The sequence below is a fragment of the Macadamia integrifolia genome, chromosome 4, assembly GCF_013358625.1.
Source record: "Macadamia integrifolia cultivar HAES 741 chromosome 4, SCU_Mint_v3, whole genome shotgun sequence".
NCBI lineage: Eukaryota > Viridiplantae > Streptophyta > Magnoliopsida > Proteales > Proteaceae > Macadamia > Macadamia integrifolia.
In genome coordinates, this window is record NC_056560.1 from 14,716,851 (window position 1) to 14,739,606 (window position 22,756).

The window sequence follows — 22,756 nt, forward strand, 5'->3', positions numbered from 1 at the left end:
GTTGAGATGAGATGAGTTGAGTTTCTGCAACTTGAATTGGGGTGGATTTCGGTCTCTATATCATACTCAAGGAACATCTTGAAATGTGATTATGAAATAGTTGCTGTAACTCTGAATACTATTATCGGAAGGCTGGCTGTGTAAATAGTGAGAAAAATTCTGGAGAATCTCCTGTGATGGAATCCCTCTTAAGACTACTGGTTAATGGGTTTTGCAAGAAGAGAAGCATTTTGGCTCTTGAGTTGCTCAAGAAAATTTTAAGAGAATTAGAAGTGTAAGTCTGATGTAAGTATATAGTATGATTATCTCATCAATGGTAGGTGTGAAAACACCATGAGAGGAGTTCCACTGACTCCATCACTTGCACATGTTCCATTGACTGATCATTTATCAACTCATCAAGTGAAAGAAAAGAAAATCTTTGGAGCTCATATATTTACTAATTACCACTAGTTGAAACTTGTAGAAACATCTTATTTTCATTTAAAACCTTGACATCCCTTCTCCATGCCTTTTTTATCTAAGATCCTGTATCCCTATTGGTATGAAAACACAATAATGTGCTCTAGTAAGGCTTGGTTCAGCAACTTGTTGATCTGCCAATACTCAGAAAAATGGTTCCCCAAACATATCAGGGAATTCCCACATCTGGTTGTCTTGATCCAATATAGCTGTCAGGAATGAATTATCAGATGACAAAGGGTCATCAAAGATGTTGCTAGCTTCCTCTTTCACTGTTCCTGTATTACTCTGGCCTCTGTTATTCAATGCACCATTATCCATGTCTTCAACACTGAAATTATTGTTACTTTCGACAGTTAATTGGCTTTGCTGCATCTCATTATGTACTTGTGCCAGGCTTGAAGACCCTCGAAAGCATTGTTGTTGCTGAACAGGAGGAAGAGACACATCTTCTAGAAGAAATTCACTCCAGTTGAAGGGAGGGAATGGTGTTGTCTGAAGTGGAGGAGATTGTTGGCATGGAAAGGGTGGTGCTGAACTCACTTGTATGGTATTGGAAAAGGAAGAAGATGATGATGATGATCCTTCACTAAAGAAAATGGGTTCATGGTTGCTGCAATTTGTTGCTTCTTTAACTAGTTTTATAGCCTGAAGCTGTCCCAGAAGGTCCCAAGAGTAGTTGCTATTGCTAGTGTAGTTTGACCGGCCATCTTCAATTGGTTCCATCCTTGGAGCTCTCATAGCTGTCATCAAGTGGCTCGTGATGTTTGAAATGCCATCAACTGAAGATGCTTCTGGTTTAGGCGTGAAGGCATTCCTCAAGTCTCTGTTGAGGGACCCGACATGGGTTCCGGCTTTCGGGAAACCACCAATTTTACCATAGTCGGTGAGGATTTCTGAAAAGGGCTTGTGGGTTACTGGATCGATTCCCATCTCATGGAGCTTCTTCCTCAGCTTAGTGTTCCAGTAATTTTTAATGTCATTGTCTGTTCTTCCTGGCAACTGGGCTGCTATTAGAGACCACCTGCACCAAAGAAGTATGGAAATTGAGAGAGAGAGAGAGAGAGAGAGAGAGAGAGAGAGAGAGAGAGAGAGAGAGAGAGAGTGCAGTTAAGTTTGTTATGATCTGCTCAGATATGGGTGACAAGCTTTTGCTGCTTCTGAATGGCATGCTTGAGGAGGAAATAAGCATTTGTGCCCACCAACACACTGGTTAATGATGTTAGATATGAAGACCATACATATGGCCCTCCTACTTATCCATCAGACCATTCATTTGGTGCAGCTCATGGGGGACCATTACTAATACAACCACATTAACTACCTAAACAGAAGGAGATTTGGATGAAAGGTGATGCGGTAAACCGTCAACAAAATGGGTCTCTGTCAGTTATCCTGAACAGAAGTATCCTTCGAAGGGAACTTAGCTAAATAACAAAGAAGCCATGCTTCCAAGGGTTTACCAAGAACACTTCATATAGAACTTGAAAGAAGAGAGAAAACATATAAGAAACCTGAAATTTCTACCCTTTACCCACAAATTACAACAGGAGTTGCTTCGCATTCTCCTTACTTTCCTCAGAGGACAATTACAAACACTCAAACCAAATTCTGCTAAAAAAAGAAAAAGGAAATGACAACATTAGCAACAGAGCAGGAAAAAACATAAAATGCAGTACTGAGGAAGAAAGGGGGGAAAAAGAAGAAGACAAACAATTCCACAAAGTAAAGGAAATTCAGAAGTAATCCACCTGCTTCCAATGGCTTTATGAAGTCTGATAATCAACTTCTCTTCTTGAGGTGTGAAGGTATCATGCTTGAGATCAGGCCTTAGGTAATTAGTCCACCTAAGCCTACAACTCTTCCCGCATCGTTTAAGTCCTATAGATTTTGGATCATACAAGCATGAATTCACTTTTGTAAGACTAGACTAAATTGGATAATCTGGATGTTCCAAAAACTGTCTATTTCATATCAAGAGTTAATTAAAGACCTTCTGACCTGCCTTTTTTGGTACTGATGTCCAGTTACCCGTTCCATACATCGATACATAAGCGAGTATCTTTGCATCTTCCTCTGCAGTCCAAAGACCCCTTTTCACATTCGACTTATCGTAACACAATGGTTTACCCATATCATCCAATGATGTAAGTTTTGGTCAGGAAACCTAAAGTTTAAGGAGAGAAGGAAACAGATGTGGTGGTGATGCAATTTCAGAACTATTTTGTACAAGTGTGGAGGCATGAAAAGCATGGGGATCAATCCCATTTAACTACAATTGCATGATTAGTGTCATCCTCTCAAAAACGGTTTGAGATGGAATATCAAATAGTAATGCTTCTCCTCTCCCAATCCTCACACTTCATATGCTTGGCTCCCAAGAGAACTTGAGTCAGGTTCAAGATGGGTGAATTATTTGGTTAAGCTTTTGATCTAACCAAGTCTATTACTTTAATGGGATTGTTTATATCAATTGGTGTGTCGAGTGTGAATGAGGGGAGCTCTTCCTAACTCAGGAAGTAATTAGAACTACAAGAACACCCCCATTAATTTTAACCACAGATTAGTCTCTGTAAACAGCTAAGATGGTGAATTCTGTTGCAGCTAATGACATCCAGTTTGCATGAATAGTAGTAGAGCATGTAGTTTACATTGGCCTACCCATTGGCGCTGTCACTACAGTGATAAAAGGCCATTAATTGTTACAATGTAGGATTATTAATGGCTTCTGTAAGCTCATCCCTATCAGCTTATTTCAGATTGAGGAGTATTATAATGCTCTTTATACTGGTATTATCACAATTTGTAAAAATACTCAATTCACTTTTATCATTAAATCCAAATTATCCAGTTTGCATTTTTTGATTTGTTAGAAACATGACAATATGTAAAGATTCTCATCTAAATTGCAAGGAACAACCAGGAGAGTTCCAAATTCTATCTCCTCTGATTTGTTAAATGATAGAACTATGAGCTCAGCCAAGTAGGATTGTTGGGCTTGCTCCTTCAGGTTTGCCTTGGGTTGGTTACAGACCCAAGTGAGATGGCTGAGGGGACTGTCCTCACCCATTGAAACCCTTGGAGAAAATATCAGATTGGAGAAACCCGACTCCCAACTCCCCCCTTCTTCCAAAAAAGAAAATGAGGATCATTCGTATCGTGTGGTGTTACGAGGACAGAGAGAACACCAGCTGTCTTGATCTAACCAGTCGGGCCGTACTGATTCGATCTGGCCGTTGATGTCCAATGGGTTCTTAGAACAAAATCCTATCCTTCCACAGATAAGCATCACACAGATACGACAGTCCACGCCTAAATTTGTAAGTAGGGTGGACTCTTTAGCTTCAGCTTCTGCAATGAGATTAATTGGCTTAGAGATTCTGGGTAATTCAAAAGCCCAACTAATTAGCTCGAATCAGAGAGAGAGAGAGAGAGAGAGAAGCATTCGCAGCCTGAAAGAATCTTGCTCTTCCACAAGTAAAGCTAACGTACTAATGGGGTTTTGGAGCTTCGTAAGATGAAAACCTTGTGGTGGGATTGTCACTGTGAGACTGTTGAGTTCACCGAGAGATCAAGGACTTCAAGAGAGCTGAGCAAGTGTTATGGGAGGAGATAACCGGCCTTCCATCTGGGTTTAAGCAATGAAATCATTTTGGTGATTACAAAACCAGGGGAGATTCCGCCTATTCCAATCCAATGGCAACACATTCATACACATAAAAAGTTAAAACCCATTCTTTGCTTTTTTCGGATACTCGCATTTTGAAGTTCACATTTTTTTGGGGGTGAATAATGCTAAAATTAATAAAAGCAAAAGCTGGGTGAGGGGAGGGGAGGGAAGGGGTGATTTTGAAGTTACACGATTATAGAAGATATCACTTAATAACCCAGCAACATAAGGCTTGCAACATCAAGATATCACCTGATAACCCACCAACACAAAGCTTGCAACATCTTATGGGTTTTTCAAATCGAATTTGAAACTTTGAAATTGGAATACTCTGCGACCATATAAGGAAAAAGCATCCTCAATTCAGCTAAATTTTATTTGGTTGGCCCAAAAATCTATGGTGAACCTCTTGGTTCCCTGTTTATATGGCAGGTTTCAGCTCAAATGGAATTCGAGTAAGAAACTCAGCAAATGGCCAATCCAGGCCATCCACTATCTATTTACAACGGTAGGAATTACTACATTTTGTCACATTTCAAAATTTTGGAAGCATTTAAGTATAATAATTTTGATAGAGTGAAGTAGTTTTTTCCCCTCTGTAAATAGAGGATGAAAACAACATATGCCATCAAACCAAACCTTTTTCTCAAATTTGTAGCAAGGTAAACAAGATCAGATCATTAAGTTCATCAAAAGCTCTTTCTATTTCATTCTAGCAAGAACTTCTTACATGAACTGCTTTCTCACAGGCACAGAGAGCTCTTGTGATTCAAAAGTTCAATCTGCCAGGTCCTCGTGATCAATGTTATGTACAACTAAGGAAGTAATCCCTACTCATCATGCAGAATTCTTGGGTGAAATAATCCGTGTGACTTAGCAAACTTTGCAACTCCTCCTACAAAATCCATAGGATTTTTCAGAGCCCACCATATATTGAGGGTTCTTTGTACACTCTCCATTTGCTGCCCATCGGGAGCAATTCTCATTCTCATCAATACATTCTCCACTTCCTGAGCGCTTTGGTCTATCAAAGGATCTCACATGAATCCACTTGGTTGCAGACCACTTCTCCCCTTCAATGACAGGACAGCTCCCATGCAAGCTGCTCGGATCAGTTGTTGCATCAGGATGAAGGTTGAAGAACAGCAATGCGTCACCCTTCTTGGGTTTCACTGCCAGATGGACCCATGCAGGAGTTAGCAAATTGTGATTTTGAACCTTCATGCCTCCTCAACAATCACTTATGAAATGAAAGACTGAGATTGTAATATAAAAGTAAGATGAAAAAACAAATGGGTAAGCTCAATAAATAGCGGTTGATTACAGATATCCTTGCTCATGTGAATTCATGTCCTTAATGCTAATATAGACTGGCTTTCAACTTAAAAGAAAGCATCTTCAACATTGATTGACATTGAAACAAATGCAGACACTAAAGACTGCATCTCAAGAAAAAAAAGTTCTGGCATATTGTCTCAGTTACCAAGCTGGATATTTTCAGGCACATCCCTAATCACCTATGCTTGGCATTGCTGGGTATTGTTCCACTAAGCATCACGACTTATGTCCAATAATCCCCTGGTTAGATGTCATCAACTTCATACCTCCAGCTATATTACTTTAAGCTTCTTCATCATATTCTCTTTTGCGATGAATTAAAACTTGCATGCCATTAGAGTAGATTCAGTTTAGCTTCTTTCTTTTTTTTATTTATTTATAGATTATCAATTTCTTTTTATGGGGAAAGGTTCTCTGATCCACTGGGGCAGGTTATGCTAGCACCTCTATTTCTATCTCTCTCCTCCTCACATGAAATGACCTCACTGCCCTCCCTTGTACAATACTATTTTGTCTCACCTCATTGGTGCACTTCCCAATGCTGCTCACTCAGAGATCCGCCCCCCCCCCCTTTTTTTTCTTTCTATTATCAACTGTTGGAAAACTTGAAGAGATTCTCATTTTCAAAAAAGAGCTCTTCAAGATTAGATGGGCAATACAAGAAATTTATTGAATAACAAGGCTGCATAATAATACCTGCATAGCCATTTTTGGCACAGTCAGACCAGGAATCATCCTTTGGTTGAGCCATTTTAGCCTGCAAATAGAAATTGTTCTTTAATTAGATCAAGCAAAACACATAAAGAATGGCAAACCATTCCCCCCACCCCCACAAAAAAAAAAGAAAAAAAAGAGGGGTTATCAGAATGCTGCAAGGATATGCCCTACCTCTGAGTTAGGGAGCACAGTCTCCCCACCCTTTTCAACATTAGACAAGTACATGAGTACTGTCGCAACTCGGTGGCCTCCGAGTTCTTGATTGGCCTTGTCATGAAAATAATCGAAATGTGCTTCATACTTTTGTCCATGTTCGTAGTGCAGTATCTGCATTGACTCTCCATTTTCTGTTCACAGCAGCCTCAGGCTAAGATTGTATAATATTTCCGCCCTTTTTTTTCTTTTTATTTGCTGGGGGGGGGGGGGCGGTGGGTGGGAGTTGGAAGAAGAAGAAACATGGTATAGAATTACCTGCAGGAAGGAAGGTCCAAGCAGCAATCCTTGCCTCAATGTTCTTCACAATTTCATCCTACAAATGCAAAAGAAAACGAATAAAATTTTCAACCTTTAAAAAATTTAGAGCCAACTCAACTGTACACAAACAATTAAAACAAGAAGAATAAATAACCTAAACACAACAAGTCGAACAGAGAGCTCGCCAAGGCAATGACATCATTCCAGTCAGTAATTCATTAGATATTTCATGTCATGCATTTCCTATATGGTGTCAAAGGCTTCTCTTCTTCTTTGACTATCCAGATATCCCACAACCTATAGCAGGGCAATTCTTTCACCGTTGGTTGAATAATTAATACTTGATTGCTTAGATTATTTAGCTGAAGCTATAAAAGGGGATAACAACAACCTTGATCCAACCCCGAACCCTCCAAACCAGGTCAACATGCCAATTTAAAATCAATCATCTTTTCTGTAACATCCCTCTCGTTCAAGTTATGGAGCTTTGCCTATAATCTTATTGCAATATTTGACCATATCATTAGCATTCTTTCCCACCATGACTTTGTGATCCAAACTTAAATTAAAAGAAAGCCCATTTTCATACTCAAACCAAATAAAGTGGGAAAAGCAACGACACGAAGATAAGAGGGAAAAGTCACAGACCTGTTCTTTAGTAAGAAACATGCCGGAGCTCGTCCGAACCTCGTTCATGATACTCTTACCCGACTCATTATCCGCCACCATCGATTTCTCCAGCTTATCTCTCGCCTATTCCCCAAAAGTAAACGATCAAACAACAAATTCTCTCAGTAACATGAATTCAAAATATATATCACGCCCAGAGTCCAAAGTAGACAGGGTGAAGTGAAAAGAACAAGAAATCGTCTCATACCAGGTTAATGAGGTGATCACACTCCTCCTCTGACAGAAATCCCTCAGCTAAGAATGCCCTGCAGAGCTCCAAATAAAATTGGCAAAGTAAGGAGACAAATAACCAGGTTAAATCCAAACTAAATAGAAGAAAAGAAACATATATAGAGAAAGAGGGTTCAAGAAAGAGAAGAAGAGGAAGAAGACCTGGGATGCCAAGACAGATGGGTAACTGTTGCGGGATTAAAACCAGCAGAAGTAGCACCTTTCTTCAATTGAAGAACCGATCCATCTCTGAAAATGACAAGAAACCCAAATTTGAAAGAGATGAAGAGAGACAAAGAGATAAGAGAGAGAAAGGAAGGGTTACGTTTTGTCTTCGCTTGACCACGTTGGAAGTCGAAGGGATGCATGAGTGATTTTGGGGAACCAGAAGAGAAAGATGAGAAACAGAGAAAGGAAAACCCGAAAGGCCATTAAGACTGGTACTATTTTTAAACTCCAAATCCCTCTTCGGTGAAACAGCAAAGTCGATCCATTAACCTCCTCTCACCACTGCTACGCTATCTACTTCAGGCTACCACCATATGCGCTAACGCTGTTGTCTTTATTAAGATCCGTTTGGATTATCAGAATCCCAAGAACAGAACAGAAAAGAAAAATCAAACTAACAATTTTAGAAAAAACGGAAAAGGAAGTATTGCTGTTGAAAGCTTCGGCTACCAGCATTGGAGAAGAAAGCCAGATTAGAGCAGACGAAGAAAACGGTCATTCCATCCTTCGACGGAAAAGTCCACACCACGGTTTTAAAAACATGAATTAAATCGGTCTCTTGAATCGATCACTTGATCTAAAAACCCACCGATTCAAGAGGATCTTGGAAGGAATATTTCGATTTCAGAACGGTGATCCTGACCGATTTCATGGCCGATTCTGATCCGAGTGATCAATTTTTGAAACCCTGGTACACACCACGTTGAGCATGCCCTTCTCCACTATCCACACACATAACAAATATGGTTCGCTTCCTGTGTGCAGTAAACATCTGACCAAGTTAAAGTCCATTTATGTGAAAATTGTTTGCAGTTGCTGCACCGATAGTGAGCATCGGGTGATTGGAAGTCCTTTGGAGTGCGTGCCATATGCTCTCAACAATCCGATGCTCACTGCACCTCACCAAAGGATGTGGACTTAGTCCATTTCACATGGTAAATTAACGGACAATACCAATAAGGACACATGATGAGGTATCATAAAAGAAAGATATGGGGTATTTTGAAAAGGGAAAGAGAGAGACAATGTGAGTGCTAGTTTATGATATACCGACAGCATACCCAACTTATACCGATAAAGAATATGGAATATAGAGGTGTTTTCCTAGCAAGCAAGTGCCAACATAATAGTATCCTTCTCAAGAGTATAATGGAATTTAGTTCCACTGAAAATGGTCGGTAGATGGTTTAAGGGTGTGGTCCTATGAGATTTCTTACAGGGTGGACTGGTCACCTGGGGCTTTTAAAAACACACTTCGTTCTTTTTGTGGTTACTTCACACACACACACACACAGAGCAGCACTGTCCTTGGTGCATATAGATTGTTGTTCCTTTAGTTTTGTAATTGGTAACAGTATTGATAGCAGAGAGATTTGCTTTGATAGCTGTTGGAAAGAATGTAATAGATGGCAGTGAAATTCTGATGAAACAAATGAAGAGCATCATCTGGCCCTCAGTCACCTCCCCTAAAAAAAAAAAAAAAATTACAGGAACATTTCCTACCAAAATTCTCTAGAAAAATTCAAAATCTAGATATAGCCCTGAAGAGCTATCTGAATCTTTAGCTTCCTTGTCATTTGGGGGCATGGATGACCTAACTGTATGATTAGCAAAAGAGAGATCAACTGGCTTAGGAATATCTGGAGGGTGAGTGCTACGAATGAGAGCCCAGTTGATATTTTCAAAGAAGGGGTGCTTCTTTATCTCTGTGGCACCCCTTTTGTATCCTAATCTCTGTTGTGGATCCTTTACAAGCAAACTCTTGATCAAATCCTTAGCAGCAAAACTCACATTTGATCCCTCTGGGAACTTCAGTGACTGCCCAACTACATTGAATAACGTCTCACGGTTACCATTTCCCTTGAATGGTGTCCTCCCATGAAGCAGTTCATACAGGAAGATGCCAAACGTCCACCAATCCACAGCACTTCCATGGCCATTTCCCTTGATTATTTCAGGAGCTAAGTATTCATGGGTCCCTACAAACGACATCGAGTGGGCAGCAGTTGGCTCTGCAATGAGGACAGGAAGAGAATTTGTATGAGCCAGACTTAAACTGTCAGTCATGGCCTTCCTTGCCTTTGAAGTGAGAAGACGAGGTCTAAAGCATGAACGCTGCAAACAAACAGGCTCCACACAAGCTGATAATTTGCATGATGGATCATTGCAAGCTGGTTCAATACAATAGGATGAGATCCTACGGGATGATTCTTTACTGGACTTCACGAGCGTCGGACTCACAAAACACTTCAATGATAAATCAAAATCTGAAAGCATGATATGACCATCTTCCCTGACCAAGACATTTTCAGGCTTTAAGTCCCTATAAACCACCCCTAACATGTGTAGATACTCGAGGGCAAGTAGAACTTCTGAAGCATAAAACCTGAAAACAAAAAGAAAGTGATCAGTAAAACATCAAGAAGGCCTATTGCTGGCAACATGAAGATGCTTATTGCTCAATTGCTGTAATCATAGCATAATTAAAAAAATTGTTTATAAATCTCTCTAATCACTGAATCAATATGACAAACTCTGAATCAGGAAAATTTGCTGAACCACAATTTTAAGATTTCTCTTGTTTTTATGAATTTATAAACAGTTATCTACTTAATTATAATATTGATTTCATTTAAACACCAACCTGCAACCCTTACACTATGGAATACAAATATATAATACAATCTTCTTATAATCTTCCTTTTTTCAGCTGGGCTGAAGCCTCAGTAACAGAGTTGTTTGGCTGCCCAATTTTCTTATGTCCATCCCGTTCACATCCTCTCCATAAGTTAAAGCCACCATGCCCCATTTTGCAGCAATCCCACTAATCAAAACCCTAAGAAATTCTATGAACTAACACATTATTTCTGTTGCAGGGGAAGCAAGTCAATAAAAATCTATGAATTGACACATCAATTCAGGTTGTAGAAAAAGTAAGCTGATAAAAACTCAAAATAACAGAGGATATGAGATTTTTAAAGTACAGAACTAACCGTGCTGCTTGCTCCGAGAAGTGCTTTCCCGGCTGACGCTGCCGTAGTGTATGAAGATCCCCTCCACTGCAGAACTCCATAAGCAAGCAAGAGAATTTCTCGGTCTCAAAATGGGTGTAAAGAGTTGGAAGAAAAGGGTGATCTAACAAACCCAAAATATCCCTCTCAGTTTGAGCCCTCAGCAATTTCTTCCTTCCGGCTAACAACCCTTTATCCATCACCTTCATCGCAAACAAACAACCCATACCTCTAAGCTCCGCCAAGTAAACACTCCCAATGTCTCCACAACCAAGCTTCTTCAAAAGCCTGAAATGACCCAAACCCAAACTACCATCTTTGCCCTTCAGACACTGAATTGCATCCCATCGTAGATCGTTACCCTTATGGGGTTTGCTAGGGCAAAAGCTTCTGCAACTAGCCTCATTACCATCAATACTACTGCAGTAACTCACAGGGCTCAAGCTGCTGCTGTTCTCGGTGTCTACACATTCCAAAAACTCCCCATTTTTCTGGGAATCGGAGGCACTGCACTCACTTCGTTTCCCGTCAACACACCCATCACTGACCTTACCAGTAATTATAGAACTGTTACTCGAACCAGTAACGGTGCTACTTGTGGGACTACTACTGTTGTCCAAGCTAAGCTCCTCTAAAGTGATACCGATACTCGTCGGAACACTAACAGATTCGGCATCGCCAGCAACAACGACACAAACACGATTATTATCGACCATATCTCCTTTCTGAAAGGGAGATTAGAGTCCCACTCCCACTCCCACGCACACCAGGTGTTGGGTAAAAAGTTGAGGACAAAAAGCTCGGTTAAAAGGGGTGGATGGATAATGGTCAAGGGGGAAAGGGTGGTGTGGGCGAGGCAGTCAAAGGAAGCGAGAGAGGCGCGGGCGCAAACAGTGAGGTGCAAAGGGGTGGTAGTATTTCAAATTTCAAAAGAGAGGGAGAGGTGCGGGACCCAATGCCAGAGCCGGAGTTCCGGTCGTCTCTGTTAACGCTGTCCGCAGAATGTGGCAGCTTGAAGACAAATAAACAAACACCACAGTGAGCGACAGCGTCTCGGGAGTTGGGGTTGCGAGTTGCGACAACGACAAAACCTAAAAGGATTCTTCAAGCTCCGTCCCTCAAAGATCCCACAGGTATGCCCAAAGCATCCAACGGTCCCATTTCCAAGATGTCCCACCAATAGTAACCCAGATCAATGAATTGGTGGGCCATATCTTGGGTTAAATGGCAGTAAAACTAGGGAAAATTACATGATTACTCATTTTTGGGTTTTCTTTTACAAAATTACCCAACTTATGTTTTCCTTAACAAAATAACACAAAATCAGGTTTGGGTTTACCAAACTACCCAAAATAGTGCCTTCCCTCATCACATACAGTTCTTTTGACATTTCTACCCCTCATCTTCTTCTTCCTCCCCTCTTCCATTCACCACCAGCAAGTTCTCCCCCTTCCCTATGCTACCTCGTATTGTCCTCCACCGCTTTTACCGGGAAAAAAAATAAATAAATAAAAAGAACTTGTCCTCCTCTACCAACACGACATCATCTCTAAGGACTCCACCACCAGTGCCTAAACGCTTCTGTGTGTGGGCTTCATGAGAGCAATATTGCAAGCCACTTTCTGTACATCACATTTGAGGAAACGGACTCGAAATATGTTGGGCTTTGCCTATGTGTTCGAATTTTGCTGTTGACGTGTTAACATTCGAGTTGTTCTTTTTCATAATTTTTCTTATAATTTTCTTTGGGTAGTGTTGTTTTCCTGTTCAGAATCTCTTCAGATGTATATAGTTTCAGAACCAACTTTTGGCTCTAACCCACTCTCAAGTCTCAACTAACATAACATATATCGGTTTTCCCTTATATTTCCCCCAGTTCTCTTTCTCTTATTTCTTTTCTCTTTTTCACTTTCAGAGATCTATAGTGTCTGATCCTTCGAAACCTTTTCATGTTTCAGAGCAATAGCAACATTCTTCAGTCCCAACCACACCCTTGAAGAAATTAAAAGCAGGAATTATTGAACTAAAGAGTTGGGACTCTTTGGAAATTTCAGAGCTTTGAAGTTTGAACACCCACAGAATGAAAGAACTCAAGTTTGGGTAGAAAGGTCTTTGTAGGATTCACTAACAGCAAAGATGGGTACTTCCTGATGAGACTTGAAATCTAGGTTTCAGTGAAACCATGGTTTCTAAAAAATGATGGAATTGTATATGGTCTGTCTAAGGTTCCAAAACCTATTTTCTTGGAGGCAGAGACGGCAGCTGCAGGTGAGAACCCACATGAATTTACAAAGTAAGAGAACACTAAAGGGTTCGACATCTGAAGTGTAGGGCACTCGTGGAGATGAATTTGAGAAATGAAGCATTTTGTAGAAAACCCAATCTGATTCTTGAATCTTGAACAGTTCTTCCAATTGGTAGCAATTTCTTAGATTGAAGATTAAACATTGTGGATTGAATGCTAACTTATCAGATCTGGGAAGAGCGCCGGAGGGATTCCCTTGATTTCTGGATGGCAATGGAGGACGAGGTGAGGGAGTCGGGGATAGGGGAGAGATGCACATGTGGTCACTGGGGGAGGGAGGAGGAAGAAGAAGAGGGGTAAAAATGTCAAAAGAACCGTATAGGGCAAGGGAAGACACTGTTTTGGGTAATTTGGTAAAGCCAAACTTGATTTTGTGTAATTTTGTTAATAGAAACATAGATTGGGTAATTCTGTAAAGGAAAACCCAAAAGTGGATAATCATGTAATTTTCCCAAGAAATATTTGAGATCCCATGATTCAACTTTCACTGCTGAAGAACCATAAGAACCAATCAAAAGGTTCTGATGTCATTTTCATGTTCTGAATGAAAAGAAATGTGGTTTGTCTCCTTGGCTGCATAGACACAGTAAAGTTGTCTTTTCCGTCTTTTTTCTATTTCGTTGGCTGTGGAGATTCTGGAGAACGGAGAGATAAAAAAAGCAAAGTTGTCGCAGTCTCATTAACATTTAGCAACCAAAGGTGATCTGTGTCTTCAACTTTTTCCACTCGTGGTTAACGTACTAGCGACTCGGTCTCAACCGATACCGATCTGAATCGGTTGGGATCGGACTCAATGTCACAGATCTTTTTTTTTTTCAATATAAAAAATAGTGATTTTGATCATTTTACCCTCATACTTTATCAGTGGATTGGTATTGAATCTATCAGGACCAATGATTGATTTCAAGCGATATTAATCCGACCTTAGCTGATTCAATCCAATTTTTAAAACTATGATAATAATTGATGAAGGCTCTAATGGATAAAACATCATCGAAAGACAAATTTCTTTTTAGTTATATCCATTTATCTGTTAGAATAGAATGATTTGAGATGTAAATAAATGACATGAGTTGAAAAATATTGGAATGTTAAATCAATATTCGGTTTATTTTTTAATAAAAAATTTCAAATATTAATGAGTTGCCTGGAATTTGAACCTGAAACTAATCGGATTGAACAGATAATTCTTTGTTAAAATAATAAAAAAGAAAAAATCTCTCTCCAAACCATGGGAGAGGGGTGAGGCTGAGGCAGGGGGTCTTAGGGAATAAAATTGAAAAAATTATTGCTTCCGTCACCTACAAAAAATTATGAGATCATTTCAATTATATAACCCACCATGCGTTAGGCATTTTCTCTTTTTTGTCATTTTATTATAACAATTTTCTCCAAAACCTCATAAGAGAAAAGTAATGAATAACTGAATTAAGAAAAGAAAACTAGTACTCTTGTTGATAGAGAATACAAAATCTGATGGTTTTTTGAGGGTTTACTGAAACATTGCAAGACATACCCAAAATTTGGGGTAGTGAATCGCTGTTTTCTACCCGTACATTTTCCTCCGATCAGATGAATACATGGTAAATATATGGCCCACCTATTTTAGTAGTTGAAGAATTTCCTTTTTTGCAGCGGATGGAGGGACTCATGGCCCACCTATATTAGTAGACAAAATTTCTCGCGACAAAATCCAAAAATGTGCGATCCCCAATAAATTTGTGTCCTTCAAATTTAAAAACAAGCAATGAAAAATTATCAATCTTATGATAAATTTGGGTACAAGAATGCTACCCGATTGAGCAAGCTACACCCGCAACAAACTTGAACCTCATCTGGACTTTCATTATTTGGCAAATCTGGAAGACTAGGAATAGGGCAATTTTCGACTCCAACACCCTTTGCCTAAGCTCAACGGTAATTGCATTCAATCTCATGATAGCTGAGGGCCAATCAACCTTTGCACAGCCAACCCCCCTTCCCCAGTTCAACCAAACCCCTCTACATACCGTACTCCCAGCTACTGATCACATTTTATCCATCTTTTCCGATGGTTCTTGGGACCCTGATTGCCACTTAGGAGGGAGAGGTTTGCTAATTTGGGACCCCGAGGGCATGTTCATCGTTGCAAAATGTAAGTGGGGCTTCTTTGTCTCTACCTGGGCCACCAATTGGAATGCATCAGGGATGGTCTGCTTCTGGCACTCAACCTTGGCCTTCGGAGTATTGCTTTCTTCTCGGATTGCCTCCCTGCGATCACATTCCTCAATGGACAGTCAAATTTTCTCGACTGGGCTGCTCATGCAATTGCTTTGGACATTGCCGACATTATGCCATCCTTTACACATGTGTTGTTTCGTTTCACTCGTCGGGATTTCAATTCCTTAGCAAATTTTTTAGCCTCGGGAGCTCGAAAGCTCAGGCTCTCCCACATTTGGTTGATGACCTACCCCCTTTCATTGTAAATCAATCTCTTGTCTCGTCGTTGTCAACGTTCGTCTTTCTTTGAATAAAGTTTTTGTTTCTCTAACCATCAAATTATAAAAAAAAAAAAAAAAAAAAAAAAAAAAAAAAAAAAACAAAAAAAGAAAGATTGGCGCAGGTATATTCTAGCACGCATGGCAAGTAGGTTGTATTGTTTCTTTCTATAAACTCTTAAAACATTCTACTCTGAATCAATGAAGCCTAAGAGTGTCTATGGTTCACAAGGAAAGAACTGAAAAACAAAGAAAGAAAAGAAAAAGAAAAATACGTATCTTAGATATCTTATCATAACTTTTATTATCTTAGCCCTTATATTTGTCCTTTCTTTTTTCTTTATTTTGGGCGAAATAAATAGACATTTAAAGTGAAAGTTTCAAGATTTGAATGTTTGGATTGAGATTTCTTGGTATTTATTTTAGGAGGAAACTTTTCTTGACCACATGGTCAAGAATCCATACCACTTTCAATAGTCATAAATATCTACCCCTATGTTACTTGTTATAAAAAATTTACTGCCCCACTAATGTAAAATACCCTATGGATACCATTGAACCCTTCACCATAACAACAACTGCTTAGTGCAATTGGTGAACTATAATGTGCAAAAAAAAAAAAAAAAATCATATTCATCAGGATTGTCCATAGATGAAGAAAAACTCAATCTTTCATTTTGTTATCTGTGAGGAGATTCTTAAACATGTACACACAAAAATCACTTGTTTGGAATCTTTTACCATGTTGCTGTGAATGACCCATATTTTCCGCTTTTAAAAACACAGTACAAAATATACACCTAAATTCTCTTCACCAATAGGTGTAGGGAGAATCTCTTCAACCATAGAGTCCACATAGAGTCCAACTTGGAAAAAGTATTTTCCACCCCCAATGTGGTGCCGGTAGAAGATAACGAAGAGCCGTGTCCAATCACATCACCAATGATGAACATAGAACGCCAAAGAAGGATGGTCCAAATGGTCAACAGAAGCATCAAACCCTCTGTGGCTCATGTACTACGGATTCAGAGAATATTCCATAGATTCCAATCACTCATCTTTATTACCTTTTAATTTTTTTAATCCATGAAAAATCCGATTTACGAAACAGTTACAACTTACAACCGTGGGACCTTCTTCTCTGATAGTTTTACGGGAAAATTACATGATTATCCACTTTTGGGTTTTCCTTTACAGAATTACCCAATCTATGTTTCTATTAACAAAATTACACAAAATCAAGTTTGGCTTTACCAAATTACCCAAAACAGTGTCTTCCCTTGCCCTATACGGTTCTTTTGACATTTTTACCCCTCTTCTTCTTCCTCCTCCCTCCCCCAGTGACCACATGTGCATCTCTCCCCTATCCCCGACTCCCTCACCTCGTCCTCCATTGCCATCCAGAAATCAAGGGAATCCCTCCGGCGCTCTTCCCAGATCTGATAAGTTAGCATTCAATCCACAATGTTTAATCTTCAATCTAAGAAATTGCTACCAATTGGAAGAACTGTTCAAGATTCAAGAATCAGATTGGGTTTTCTACAAAATGCTTCATTTCTCAAATTCATCTCCACGAGTGCCCTACACTTCAGATGTCGAACCCTTTAGTGTTCTCTTACTTTGTAAATTCATGTGGGTTCTCACCTGCAGCTGCCGTCTCTGCCTCCAAGAAAATAGGTTTTGGAACCTTAGACAGACCATATACAATTCCATCATTTTTTAGAAACCATGGTTTCACTGAAACCTAGATTTCAAGTCTCATCAGGAAGTACCCATCTTTGCTGTTAGTGAATCCTACAAAGACCTTTCTACCCAAACTTGAGTTCTTTCATTCTGTGGGTGTTCAAACTTCAAAGCTCTGAAATTTCCAAAGAGTCCCAACTCTTTAGTTCAATAATTCCTGCTTTTAATTTCTTCAAGGGTGTGGTTGGGACTGAAGAATGTTGCTATTGCTCTGAAACATGAAAAGGTTTCGAAGGATCAGACACTATAGATCTCTGAAAGTGAAAAAGAGAAAAGAAATAAGAGAAAGAGAACTGGGGGAAATATAAGGGAAAACCGATATATGTTATGTTAGTTGAGACTTGAGAGTGGGTTAGAGCCAAAAGTTGGTTCTGAAACTATATACATCTGAAGAGATTCTGAACAGGAAAACAACACTACCCAAAGAAAATTATAAGAAAAATTATGAAAAAGAACAACTCGAATGTTAACACGTCAACAGCAAAATTCGAACACATAGGCAAAGCCCAACATATTTCGAGTCCGTTTCCTCAAATGTGATGTACAGAAAGTGGCTTGCAATATTGCTCTCATGAAGCCCACACACAGAAGCGTTTAGGCACTGGTGGTGGAGTCCTTAGAGATGATGTCGTGTTGGTAGAGGAGGACAAGTTCTTTTTATTTATTTATTTTTTTTCCCGGTAAAAGCGGTGGAGGACAATACGAGGTAGCATAGGGAAGGGGGAGAACTTGCTGGTGGTGAATGGAAGAGGGGAGGAAGAAGAAGATGAGGGGTAGAAATGTCAAAAGAACTGTATGTGATGAGGGAAGGCACTATTTTGGGTAGTTTGGTAAACCCAAACCTGATTTTGTGTTATTTTGTTAAGGAAAACATAAGTTGGGTAATTTTGTAAAAGAAAACCCAAAAATGAGTAATCATGTAATTTTCCCATATTTCTTTGTTTCAGAACAGATCAATCAATTGAGTTATGGATAACGATAGTGATGATGGAGCACATTACTCTGAGGAGGCGATGATTATGATTATGATTATGACCCTCATTGGAATCTCAGTGGTAGAGAAATTAAAAGAACAGAGTCAAAAAGCAGCTTCTTCAAAACCTTAAATGGTTTCCTTAATTTTCCAAGAGCGTGTATTCAAGAATGTATGAATGCAGTTTAGTTGAGCTTAGTGATGGTGGTTTTGGTTTGAAAAATCTGCGTTTGAGGGGGGAGAGATTGTGAGATTGGAACCTATTATATTTGGCTATGAATGAGTAAGTGTGTGTAGGAGTGCGTTGATCATTGGCTAGCGACGCTCAATCAGATGGTAGCACAAATCCAATGGCTTGAAACACCTTGAGCACAAACCCAAACACATGGCATATGCCCTGAGGTGCTCTAGATTGTCAGCTGTGCACTGCCACCCACACCATATCATAAAGGAGCCCCATCCTAGGTGGAACTCTCAGTTGAACTGATTGGGCCATGGGAGAAATGATCGATGAGCCCTATTCGATGTTAGAGGGAATTTATTTACCAGAGGGTTGAAATATATAGAAAACTCATCGCAAGAAAACAATGGTCAGCGTGCACCATCAATCAATCTTTGGTTGAAAGAAGACCAAAGGGTGAAGGGTGAAATCATACAAAAGCAAAAATCCCATTCCCAACATCTCTCATTATGTGAAAGGTGATGAGTACTTCTGCCTCTGCAACTCAACTCAACTCAACTCAACTCTCTCTCTCTCTCTCTCTCTCTCTCATATTTTGGAACCTAGTTTACCTTAAGTCATTGATGAAAAAAGAATTTCTTGACCGGCATCATTATGCTTGGATGGGTGTAAAGAAAAATTGAAAAGCATTTTGGACCTTCAACATGTGGGAGAGAAGTCATGAGTGAACTCTTCATCATGGGTGAAAGAAAACTCTCTTTACCTTACAAGGTTTTCAAACATGACCCACCAAATTAAACCACGTAGAAGAATGATGTAATACATCCGATCGTTGGATAGATGGGATTGATATAGTTTGGATCCTCCATGTATTAAGATTTTGCCTTGCATTATCACATGTCCTTCCAGTAATTTCCAAAATTATGATCCTCATAGATGATATTAAAGGTCTTTTATTTTTCCTACATATCTATTTGGTCGGAATCTTGACAAATGAGTACAAATCTTGGGCCTTACCTGCTTAGAAAATATGTCCCCAATCCAACTTGCGACGTGGTAGACATAATGCTTCAAGTGGGCTATATGGGAGGCCAATTCCCTTTATTTGATTCCAGACAGTAAGTCTTTCTACTAGAAACCAAAGAAACATGCATTTAATAAGTATGGGAAAATTGCTATTTCGTAACCCATCAAGATAGGCTTCTTTCGATGATCCACAATTTTCATGTGCCAAGATGACGAAGCAACTTTTGCCATTAGATTGATAGTGGATGTATTTTGGCATGTATATGTTGCTCGTTGAATTTTAGATTAAAATTAAATCACATATATCGTGTATTGACATGCATCTCTATTTAGGCGTGTGCACATTTATGATATCCAAACACTATTATGTACATTCTCAAAAGTCGATTTATTCTGTTTTTATAAAAAATAAAAAATAAAAAGACTTATTCTGTTAATAAAATAAAACTCTGCTTAGGTTCTCAAACTCAAACTGAAACTTGTCATGCGAGCAGAAACCTTAGAATCTACTTATCTATAATTTTTGAACTTTTCAAAGCTGCCCACAGAATCTTGGGCTAACCAGAAAATCTTATCTAGCTAGTTAGGTTGACGCGATATGCTTTGCCAAATAAATATTAGTCATTACATCATTGATAATAATTTGCTAAAATAATTGAAGTAATCAAATTTGATTTTTCTTTCTTTTATTTTTATACATAAAATAAAAGTGAAGGGACTTCATTGGTCTATCTATACACAAATTTTGGATCCCCCTTGATGTGCCACTTGATAAAATCTTTGGCTGACTGAACAAATTTTTTTTTGGTAAAACCAAACAAACTTATATAGCCAAGCCGACTTGATATGCTTTGCCAATAAAATGTTAGTCATTACATTATCTATAGTAATTAGGTCACATAGTTGAAGACTTGAAGTCATCAATTCTGATTTTTCTTTCTTTTATACCTAGACATTGTAGAAATTTTAAAGGACTTCATTTGATGTTGAGTTCGACCTTCTTCGTGAACTATTCTAGCTTTTTATTGATTCTGGTCATACAACACTTTTGAAGTGAGTTGGTTGAAATGAATGGTCAATAATAGTTTGGTTCATTTGAAATTGATTATTTTCATATGGTAATTGGGAGGTTTGAGTTTTTATCATAATAAATAAACAAAAAATAACAAAAATGGTGAGTTTAGATTTATAAAAGTGAAAAACCCAACTTTCTAAGGGTTTTCTTTTACTATTATGAAATAACTAGGAATTTTTCTTCAAGTTGGAAAATTTTCTTCCACACAAAGTGAAAAAAAATAAAATAAAATGAACATTTAATACATAATAACACTAATTTCGTCTCAATAGTTACTTGTTATTAGAAAGTAAAAAAATGATATGATCATATGCTTGAAGCATGTCATATGTGTCTGTACATAAGTATGATGTAATGATGTAAAACATTTATATGAATATATATATATATATATATATGCTCAAAGCATGTTACATTTGCCTTTTTATCATTATACCATGCATTATCTGTTAAATTTCACCAAGATCCTTAACGGTTGAGCCTAATCTTTTCCATGGTGAAACATAAAGGATCTAAATGGTATAAGGTATTGTTTAAAAGATGTCCAAATCAAATTGAGACAATGAGATTGGGAGTGGATTACGTATGATGTTCTCGCCTAAGGTGTGCAAATTATAAGCAAGAATATACATTATAGTTCGATTTGAAAGCCCTTGTGGTCCATGATTTGATTAGGTTTTTACCATTTTCATCTCAGTACATAGAAACTACAAGTGAAATATTTTTTGGGGGTATGGGATGGGGATGGAACACATTTTTGTTTATGGTAAATAGGAATTTTTTCCATTGTAAGTGGGTAGACTTTGGAGTACTTCTATTTTGAACCTTCCTCAAATTCGTTAGTTTTTCCATTGTTAAGTGGGTAGACTTTGGAGTACTTCTATTTTGAACCTTCCGAGAGAGAAGAGAAGCCAGATTGATTGAATGTTTCGGAATGGCACGTCTGTCTCGATGAAGAACATAGCAAAATACGATAATTAACTACCCCAAGTGTTGTCCTACACATGCTCTTGAATTGCCCCAAATATAGCAACAACAACAAACTCATATCAATTTATTATGACTTTGATCAATTTATTATGACTTTGAAAGAAGTAATCACTTCTTTAATTATCACGCCCACTTTTCATTGACATTCATTACTTGGAAAGATATCATCACTTCTAAATACTTGTTTAATCATTCCTCCATTTCATTGGCATTTTTTGAACAAATGCATCCTTCATGAGCAAGTATGCTCGTGGATAACGAGGACCTAAATAACCAATTAAAGTTATTTAAGGTTATGTTTACCCAAATAATATAAGACAAAAAGGAAACGACTTGGCCAAATTGCCTTCAAAGTCAAATTGGGATCCCTATATTTTGGCACATGATATTGGCATATCAATGGAAAATCCAAACTGTAAAAGGAGATATTGCGTTAAGTTTAAGGCTACTAACTACTAATTCAATTGGATGGCCATACAATTTATTGCAAAACTATAGACTTTTTTAATTATTCATAACCATCCAACCATTAATGGTATTTACCCAGGGTTTAAGTATCACTATCGAATTCGACACTGATTTGATCTTGGTACATATCGTCTTCGCTAAAAAGGTGAGGTTTTTTTTTTTTTTTTTTTTTTTTAAATTTAATTAGGGCTGATTTCGATCGATACAACTAAAACTTATTGATGTTGGTCGTAATTGATATTGAAATCGATTATGTGAACTAGAACCACGTATTTACCTACTTTTGTCAACTTGATATTGACACCTATAAAAGATCATTTGAGCCTAAACTTGACACATGAATAGAGGAAGGTAAGCTCTACCTAGGGGTGTCAACGGTCCGGTGTTGGTGCGGTTTCGGTCCGGTTCCACCGGTTTCGGTGTGACTTTGGAACTAACCGAAACCGCCCCATTAAGGAATTATCGGTTTCGGTCCGGTGTCGGCTTCGGTGCGGTTTGGGTTCGGGTTGTACCGGTTTGGATTTATCAGGTTCATTTCGGTTTGGATCGGTTTTTTAAACCGGTATGGACCATTAGCTTGGGCACTTGGGCTTGGGCAGCTTGGGCACTTGGGCTTGGGCAGTTGGGCTTGGGCACTTGGGTTTTGACAGGTTGAACTTGAATAGTTGATAAATGTTGGGCTTGGGCACTTGGGCTACTGTTGGTCCAGTTGGACACT

General features: G+C 38.7%; 3 protein-coding genes across 3 annotated transcripts; all 3 read right to left on the reverse strand.

Moving 5' to 3' along the window:
- Nucleotides 1-281: 281 nt before the first annotated feature.
- Nucleotides 282-2,701, reverse strand: LOC122077471 (transcription factor MYB35-like). The gene is made up of 3 exons (XM_042643422.1): nucleotides 2,464-2,701; nucleotides 2,214-2,343; nucleotides 282-1,486 (listed from the first exon to the last, which is right to left on the reverse strand). Exons 1-3 carry the CDS (start codon nucleotides 2,594-2,596, stop codon nucleotides 607-609), a joined length of 1,143 nt encoding a protein of 380 aa, XP_042499356.1. The 5' UTR covers nucleotides 2,597-2,701; the 3' UTR covers nucleotides 282-606.
- A 2,111-nt stretch (nucleotides 2,702-4,812) lies between these two features.
- LOC122075535 (probable prolyl 4-hydroxylase 7) lies at nucleotides 4,813-8,325 on the reverse strand. Its single transcript, XM_042640595.1, has 8 exons — nucleotides 7,887-8,325; nucleotides 7,724-7,810; nucleotides 7,539-7,596; nucleotides 7,310-7,414; nucleotides 6,659-6,716; nucleotides 6,359-6,534; nucleotides 6,167-6,227; nucleotides 4,813-5,304 (listed from the first exon to the last, which is right to left on the reverse strand). Exons 1-8 carry the CDS (start codon nucleotides 7,991-7,993, stop codon nucleotides 5,006-5,008), a joined length of 951 nt encoding a protein of 316 aa, XP_042496529.1. The 5' UTR covers nucleotides 7,994-8,325; the 3' UTR covers nucleotides 4,813-5,005.
- An 836-nt stretch (nucleotides 8,326-9,161) lies between these two features.
- Nucleotides 9,162-11,797, reverse strand: LOC122075581 (serine/threonine-protein kinase D6PK-like). The gene is made up of 2 exons (XM_042640656.1): nucleotides 10,783-11,797; nucleotides 9,162-10,175 (listed from the first exon to the last, which is right to left on the reverse strand). The coding sequence occupies exons 1-2, from the start codon at nucleotides 11,514-11,516 to the stop codon at nucleotides 9,302-9,304; spliced, it is 1,608 nt and encodes a 535-aa protein (XP_042496590.1). The 5' UTR covers nucleotides 11,517-11,797; the 3' UTR covers nucleotides 9,162-9,301.
- Between the last annotated feature and the right edge of the window lie 10,959 nt (nucleotides 11,798-22,756).